We start from the raw sequence: 8,774 nt of genomic DNA on the forward strand, positions 1-8,774 counted from the left end.
TCAACTTTGAAAATTTGGCTGGAATTTCAAACAAATTTTCAAAGTTGATATTCTGACCCCAAAGTTTGGCAAAATGTTTCCTATAGTTTTCTCCAGTTTTCCCCAAAGTTTCAGCCAGATTGGTTAACTCTCCGAGTTTTCGCGGAGTTGTTTTCCTTTTATGCCGACTTTCTGAATAACCCCATAAAGGAGCATATAAAAATACGTTCCGCGGCGGTGGCCTAGGTTTCTCACTGCGCGGAAACTCAAATCCTCGTCTCCGAGGCGTTCTTCGAGTATTTCAAATATTTTTTGAATATTTTCGCAAAAAAATTAGGAAAATACATATCATTAAAAATATTTTAATGCAATGAAAGTTTTTTGGACGGAGTCCCGCTTTAATGAATCATTTTCTCACAGAAACTTACATGAATTTCTTCTAACTTTCGCCCACTTTTCAAATCTTTCGCAACTTTCAGTGTGTATTGATTGTTCGTTCTTGGAAACGCATCCAGAACATATAACTTTTTCTTTATATTTGGAATGAATCGTTCCATTTGATGTCTCATCTCTTTGTACGTTGAATCCGTTTCTAGATTTGTGTTGTTTGCGTCTGCGAATGGAACTCCAGTGGCAAAGAATCTGAAATGTTCAGAGTTCTGAAATGAAGATCAAGAATTGAATACCGTGTGAACAAAAACGCATAATCCGGCTTTGCACTTTTCAAGAAATCCACAAAATCTATCAGATGTCGTTTACAGTGAGCTTCATTTGAAAGGGCAGCCAGTGGCTCACAACCTAGAAGTTTGAAGCTTATCTCTACCGAAAGGAAGATCATTCCTACCGTATTCTGAGTACATAGTTACATTATAAGCACGATGTCTGCATTCTTGTAGAAACATTTTATGATGGTTCAGAGTTAAACTGTTTCCAAAAATTGCTATTTTGAAGTCTTTACCTTTTTCCTGAAATAGAATTATTCAATATCAGTAAGTATCGAGATATCTTTGTACCTCGTAGTCACACCAAACTTTTCCAGGAGTTCTTTTAATACATCCTGGTTCGTTCAATCCCCCCAAATCAGTTCGTTGCCAATGAGCATTCAATCTATCCGCATCATCTGAAATCATATTGCTAAAGTATAAAAAGAAATTCAAAGTTACCATAAGTCATGTTCGGTAAAACGCCATCCAATCTTGTGAAATTTGAACTGGATGGATTCATTTGTCCGTTTATCACATCTTTATGAATCAAAATTAAATTAATTGAGAGTAAAGTTAGAACAAGAATGGTGATTGAGATATTGGAGAGTTTCAAATACCACCTGAAAATGACACTCTTTGAAGGTTTTATAACAAATTAATAACTCACTTTTCAAAAGTTTCGAAGACCACCACTGCCAACAGTATCGAAACGATCAATCCGGCGGTCAAAACTGAAAGATTATCTGGGTTTACTCTCAGTTTTCACTCTTTTTTTCTTTTCAAACCACAAACTTCCCATTTCAAAATAACAATAGTACGGGAGATCATTAAACTAATATTCATTTTTGATAGAATCTTTAAATCCTACCGTAAATATTTCCTGGATGCATCAGTTTGCAATAAGAATAAATAGGCCAATGGATGAGATAAAGAGAGTAGGATATGTCTCCGATATAGGTCAACATTTTGTTACTCAGATAGATGTCATCAACTGAAATCAGCATGAGAGCTCCGGTGAATACTGTGAAGATTGGTCTGAAAATACCTGACTTGAAAACGGTCCCAAAACGGGGTCCGGGCGGACCCATAGTTTTTTTAGAATTAATGTTTTTGGACCAATTCAATTAGACATGACAGAACTTGGACAGTACTACAAAATGATATTATTTGAAAACCTGTATATTGTCTAAAGTTAAAGTTAAGGGCCGAAAATCAGTCTGGGCCCAGCCCGATTCGAATCAGCCACATTGTCGCTTATAATTTTGTTCATAGACAAAATGCAGTTTTTTTTCAAAAAGTTTAATTTTGTAGTATTCGTCGAGTGCATACTTGTCACTGGCCGGGCCGGGTCGAAATGAAAAATTCTCCGGCCCGGGTCAGATTTCAAAATTTCAAAATTTCGAAGTTTTTTGAAAATTTGTGAAGTTTTCATCTAAATTGCTATAAATTTTGAAGTTTCGATACTTTTATAAGGGCGGATAATAACAGGAAGTTATTTTTCAGGTGGAATTCAAAAAAATTTTCTCAAAATTTTTCAAAAAATCAGCTACCCGGGCCGGGCCGGAAGAATTTTTTCTGACCCGGCCCTGACCCGGCCCGGAATTTGACAAGTATGGTCGAGTGCTATCATGTCTAGTTTATTTTGTCCAAAAATATTGATTCTGAAAGAAATTATGGCAGGGCCCGCAAACTATAGAAAATACATCAATGCATTACTTTGGCACTGCTGAGCCAAACTACTTTTCAATATTTAGAAGAAATAAAATCAAAAATATATCAGGAGTCGAGTCAGTTTTTGCAAAGCAAAATAAGAAAAATTTTGGAAAAGATTACCTCAAAAGAAAGGGATAAAATGCAATTGGATAAGTGACAATATAAGCCATTGGGAATAAGAAGAAGTATTTTGAGAATGGACCCAAATACGTTGTCACTTTAGGTGGTGCCATTACTTCCTTTTCTTGTTCTTCTTCTTCATTTTCACTTTCCTCATCAAATCCATCTTCTTCGAGAAGTTTCTGTTTCCCATCATCCAAATTTTCTGTTGTTTTTGACATTTCAAATGGAAGCGAAGTGGTATTTGAGATCTTTTTGAAATAGATCAAATAGACAACCATTCCGATTAAAAATTGCCAAATTCTAGCAAACATACTGTTGAAGGCGACTGTTTGAGATGATGTCACATAATAAGATAATGATGTGATTCCTGGAAATTTCAGTTTTAATAATCAAATTAAATCCAAATTCTTACCCAGAATGAAATAGTATCCAAGTTTGAAAATTTCGGGAAACAAGTTTCCAACAAGGAAAATGATAGGAACGACAAAATAGAATTGAATTTCAACAGATAAAGACCAGGTGTGAGTGAAGATATCCATGGCTAGATTTAACTTTTCAAAATAGTCTTCTTCTCCAGTTTTCGGACGATTCGATACAAAAAATAGAGCTCGAAAAGCAGAAGACTGGTTTTGAAGGATAGCAGTTTCTATGAATACAGTATATAATGCTATTAATGACATCAGAATTATAAGCAAATACAAGGGGAGAATTCTTTTGAAACGGCGAGAATAAAAGTTCAGAAATACAGATGACACTGGAGAATTCGCTGTTTTTGTGAGCAACATACACATCAGAAAGCCAGAGAGAACGAAAAATCTGGAATCAGGAAAATAAATAATCAAAATTGAATAGGAAACTCACTGATCCACTCCAAGGTATCCATTAGGAAAGTAGGAAGGATAGAAGTGAAATCCTAAAACTGAAAGAATTGCCAATCCGCGAATCCCTTGCAAGTCTAGTCGTTTTGATGGAGGCGATTGAACCATAGTTTAGAGCAGATCGACGCTGAAACATAAGGTTTTAAAATAATCGTAGTGGAAAAAGAAGCATCCTTTCAAGGGGGGAAAATCGTAATTTCAAAAATTGCTTATTCGGAAAACCGTGCATTTGGTATCTCCGAATTTTCCAGATTTCTAAATTATGAACTTTTAAATTTTTAAGATTCCGAAAACATAGGGATTCGAGAGAAAAACTATAAAGCAAAAATGGTTAGCACAGTAGTAGATGGGGAACATCACCAGAAGACATCAAAATCGGAATTTCGAAAAATTAAAAATTATTCTTAAATATTGTGTTGAAAACAGTTTTAAGGGAAAATAGATCGTCAGTGCAAACATATCCTAACAGAGTAAGAGCTTTCTCGACGAAATTCGGGGATTTGACGTTTTGGCATCCCACTTGAAATTGTAGACTCTAATAAATCATCTTCAGAAGTGGGCTTCCTTTTTCCTTTCAAGTAGTCTATACAACAAAATATATTACTTCGATTTTCAACAAAGTCATAGTTTATGTCACAAAAATGTATTTTGTACCTAAAACAAAGTTCCAAAGAACAAATGATAAGCTTCTCGATAAACAAAGTTATGTTATCAACACAAGTACCGAAAGGCCTGTAATAAAAGGGCTCCTACACAATCAAGTTCTCAATTGTCATTTTATCAGTTGACAACTTTTTTTTATATCTTTGACAGGAAATGAGATATATTGGCTCAAAGTTAAAAGTTACTGACTTTTCTATTACAAGTTTTACGGTAGATTGTTTAGAAGATTATTCAAAAAAAAAAACTGGAAAGAAATTAACAACTGTACTGAAATGTTAGGGACTATTAAGCAGTAAAACAAAAAAGGTTTGAAAAATATATTGAAGCAAAAAAAGCAATTCAGACTACATTTTGAATGATCACAAAGGAACTAAAACTTTGAAGCTAGATTTCGAATGTAAAGGCTAGGAGAAAAGAAAAATAGAAAACAAAAAAAACACAGAACAACAATTTCCGGTTTTCTGTTGTGCTTGATCTCTATTTGCTCATATACTTTGAAAATATAGATAACATTCCAACAAAACAATTCCCCTTCCTATGAGGGGTTTTTCTTTTAATGGAAGTTCAGAAGAAACATGAACAAAAAAGTTGCCGGCTTCAAACACATAGGAATTTTATTGCAACAAAACGCTATGTTTTAACACAACGAACAAATCATAACATTTCTATTTTGTAGAAGAAGGATACCGCACTTCTGCGAAGATTCTCTCAAACTTTAGAACAAAGAAGGATCTTTGAGGCGTTATAACTATCATCGGAATTATTTATGTAAAAATTATTTTTAAAAATAGGAATCATTTATTTAATTATTGGAATTGGAAAAAAATATAGTTACTTGGAAACTTAACACTAGAATCTTGTAAAACTATAATATCTTTGAAATTTTGGGGTTCGATTTCCCTGGTGGCCTTTTTTTTGTAATTTTTTGATGGTTCTGGTAATTACAGTGAAAACTGAATTAACAGAAATTCTGGAACCTATGATTTCGGTCATCTAACTACTTTTTTTTGAATTTCTATTCAGACGACAATGAAATAGAGAACTGATGAAATCAACTGATTTCAAAGAAGAGAAAAATAAATGTAGTGTGGTTTGAGTTTTTTTAAAAAGGGGAATAATACAAGTTAGCTCAGAACGTCAGTATTGTTCACACTGTTTATGTAAGAACGAAACATATTTACATTAAAATACAAATCGAAAAGTTTTCTGGCCTCAATCAACATTACAATATCTTTTCATAAAAATTTCAAAACATTATAAAGAGTTCAGTGTTAGGGTATTCGTTTCTTTGGAAACAACGAACTGAATCTCTCAACAAAAATGTATCAATAAATAGTTCGAATAAACAAAAAAAGAATGAAAAACGAGTTGGATGAAACGACCATTTTTGAGTACAGTTCGGTCGTGTTATGAAAACTCGTCAATGCAATGGATATAAAAGTTTTTCTTTTTCCCTCCATCCAACGAGTTATGATAAAGTGATAGGCGTCATCTTTCTAGTGTATTCAACACTGACAAGACGTTTCATCACTTCCTTTGGCAAAAGTGTGAAATACACTTCAATCATATTATACTCATGTCTGTATTGCCAAAGAATGACCCAGAATGATAAGAATGGTCCCAGGCTTTGAGAAATGACTTTTTACTAAATCGAATCGTTTTAAAAATAGCTAACAAACTCGAAATTTGCGGCATGTTTCTACATAAAAATAATGCTTCTTGTGACTAGATATTTTCCCGCGGAAGCCTAAACCTGATAAAGTCCAGAAAAGCATCCAAAAAAATACTGAAATTCTTAAATTTTCAATTCTTAAACTCTCTAACTCTCAAATTCTAGAATTCAGAAATTCAAAAGTTTACAAAATCAGAAGTTTAGAATTTGGAAAATGAGAAATCGAAATTCCGAAATTCTAAAAATGTAAAAATCTGAAAAGCGGAAAGTATGAAATTCGAAGATTCAAACATCCAGAAACTCGGAAATCCTAGATTCGGAAACTCAAAATGATGAAAACTCCTAGATGAAAATTGAGAAACTTGAAACGTTAGAAATTAGGAAGTACATAAGTTTTCTGATTCATTAAAACCTCGAGAAATAAGTTTTTGAGCAACTCGGAGATCCAGAAATTCCGAGCTTTCCGGTCGGTTCTTGTTTCTATGAACTTTTGCGTTTTTCAGGGGACCAAATATGTTTTGAAGGAATTGGCATATTTATTTATTTATTTATTGATTACGACCTTCCGTCGTGGAAAAAGAGAAAAAAGAGAAAAGGAATACAATACAATCACACAAAACACAGATACACGAATAACTAAACAACACATTCAAATAAAGTGGAGAACCGAATAGTAACACTATTTCCAAATGATAGCACATAACCGCATAATGATAACATAATGATAACACATACACGCATACATACACGTACATACACGTACATACATACACGTTACATACATACATACATACACGTACATACACGTACATACATACACGTTTCTAGTGATCTGGGCAGTCTCATATTTCACGGCTACTTATTTCTCTAACAAAACCAAATGAGTGGGAAGCGATGTCGTTTCTAGTGGTGAAATTATTTGCTGTACTGAAATTTTCAAGGCCTGTTTTAAGTGATATATAAGATTTTCGTACATCTCATTAATAGATAGATTCATATCAAAAACTAAAGCCCAATCTACGGCATCGAAGTATTCCACGCAAGATCTTAAATCAATATTTCTAAAGTCATATATCAGCTGTTCAGAACGATTGATTTTACCCAGGAGGTCACATTGGATTTTTATGCTGTTGTGGTCACTCGACCCAACTGGATTCAAAACTGTAATATTAGAAAGAGAGAAATTAGAGAATACTACATCTAGGATATTAAGATTTCTGGTTGGACATTTAACATTTTGCTTTAAGTTATGGGTGATGCAAAAGTCAAGGAGGGTTTGACCCAATTTGGATGAGGTAACGGGGTGTTCAAGTTTCCAATCAATACCGCTGATATTCAAATCGCCTAAAATAATTACTTTACCTAATTTACTATGTCTGCTACTTTATTAAGCAGACGGATAGTGTTCTTATGAGAGCAGGAGGGAGTACGATAGATGTTCACTATTCTCACTGGTTCAACATCTACTTTTATATCAGTAACTAGTATTTCGTAGGATTTGGGAAAGGATTCTGCAGTAACAATATTAACCGGAAAATTTTTATTTATAAGCTAGCACACGCCACCTCCTCTTTGGTCATTTTCACGATCACATCTGTACACTATATAATTCTTGTTAGCGCCTGTCAAAATAGTATCTTGATTTTTAGAGGAAAGCCACGATTCTTGGATGCAAATAATATCAACTTCTTTTTTATCAACCACAGCCTGAATCTCTAACCTATTACATATTGCGGATCTTACATTTGCGGTCAAAACGGTCAAATACAGTTTTCGAGGTGGAGAACAATTAGGTACATTGCAATATAATTTTTGGCGAGCTCTAAAGTTACAATTAAAACGTGGTTGAGGTCCTACGTGGCTGATTAGTTTTTTGAGGAGGAAATTGTGGAGGGTATGGGAGACATGTTCACATCAACTAGGTTAACAGATAAAGGGGGTTTCTCAGTACGGAACTTGTGAGTATTCCTCCTTAAAACGATGCTTCTTTTTCCTGTAAGATTATTGGAAACTTTCAGCGTCGACCTGCTTGAAACTATGGTTCAACCGACTAAATCGAAAAGATTAGATTTGCAAGGGATTCGTGGATTGGCAATCTTTCGGTTTTAGGATTCCACTTTTATCCATCCTACTTTCCTAATGGATATCTCGGAGTGGATCAGTAAGTTTCTTACTCCACCCAATTGATGAATTTTCCTGATTCCAGATTTTTCGTTCTCTCTGGTTTCCTGATGTGCATGTTGCTCACAAAATCCAAAGAGATGCCTGTCTGCTCTGCATTTCTCCATTTTTATTCTCGTCGTTTTATAAGGATTCTTCCTCTTTATCTTCTATTTATTCTCCTCACACTTATCGCTTTGTATTCTCTGAAAGTGCTACTCTTCAAAATCGATCATCTGCGATGAAAGCACTAATTTTTGTTTCAAATCGTCCGCATACTGGAGAGGAGGATTACTTTGAGAAGCTTCTGATTGCCATCGATTTATTTACACATACATGGTCTCTATCTGTCGAAATTCAGTTTTATTTTATTGTTCCAATCATATTTTTAATTGGAAATCAGTTGAACGGATATTTCAAATTTTAGCACTTATTTCATTTTTGATCTATTCAATTCTACCATCCGAAGTCGCATTCAACAGCTTGTTTGCTAGAATCTGGCAATTTTTGATGGGGATGATGATTTATTTGCATTCTATCACACCAATCGAAATTAAAGAATCTATTCTATCCTATAAGCTTTTGGATTCAACAGAAAACGGAGAAACGGTTGAAAACGTTTCTTTAATAGATGCCTCTTCTGAAAATGAAGATGGAGAGAAAGAGGATGTTGAGGTTATCCCTCCAAAACCATCAACATATATTGGACCATTCTCTAAATACTGTTTTTTGGTTCCAATGGCGTTTGTGATAACTTATCCAATCGCAATGTTTCCATTTCTAGTGAGGTAATTCAAAATGATCGAATTTTGGGTTAAAAAACTCAATTTCAGATCTCTTTTCACATTCTTCACAGGTTTATTGATGTTAGTTTCCGTTGAT

At 34.1% G+C, this 8,774-nt stretch overlaps 1 protein-coding gene across 1 annotated transcript in view; it reads right to left on the reverse strand.

Annotated features, from left to right (window-relative positions):
• The window catches only part of CBG06274, a gene marked incomplete at both ends in the record, with an annotated part of 15,644 nt that overhangs the window by 492 nt on the left and 6,378 nt on the right, over positions 1-8,774 (reverse strand). The window contains 10 exon segments of the mRNA XM_002633456.1: positions 408-621; positions 666-777; positions 824-944; positions 993-1,099; positions 1,143-1,303; positions 1,351-1,414; positions 1,517-1,544; positions 1,547-1,718; positions 2,517-2,886; positions 2,932-3,335. Coding sequence (XP_002633502.1) covers positions 408-621; positions 666-777; positions 824-944; positions 993-1,099; positions 1,143-1,303; positions 1,351-1,414; positions 1,517-1,544; positions 1,547-1,718; positions 2,517-2,886; positions 2,932-3,335 — 1,753 coding nt within the window.

Source organism: Caenorhabditis briggsae (assembly GCF_000004555.2).
Source record: "Caenorhabditis briggsae complete genome, chrIV, whole genome shotgun sequence".
Classification (NCBI taxonomy): Eukaryota; Metazoa; Nematoda; class Chromadorea; order Rhabditida; family Rhabditidae; genus Caenorhabditis; species Caenorhabditis briggsae.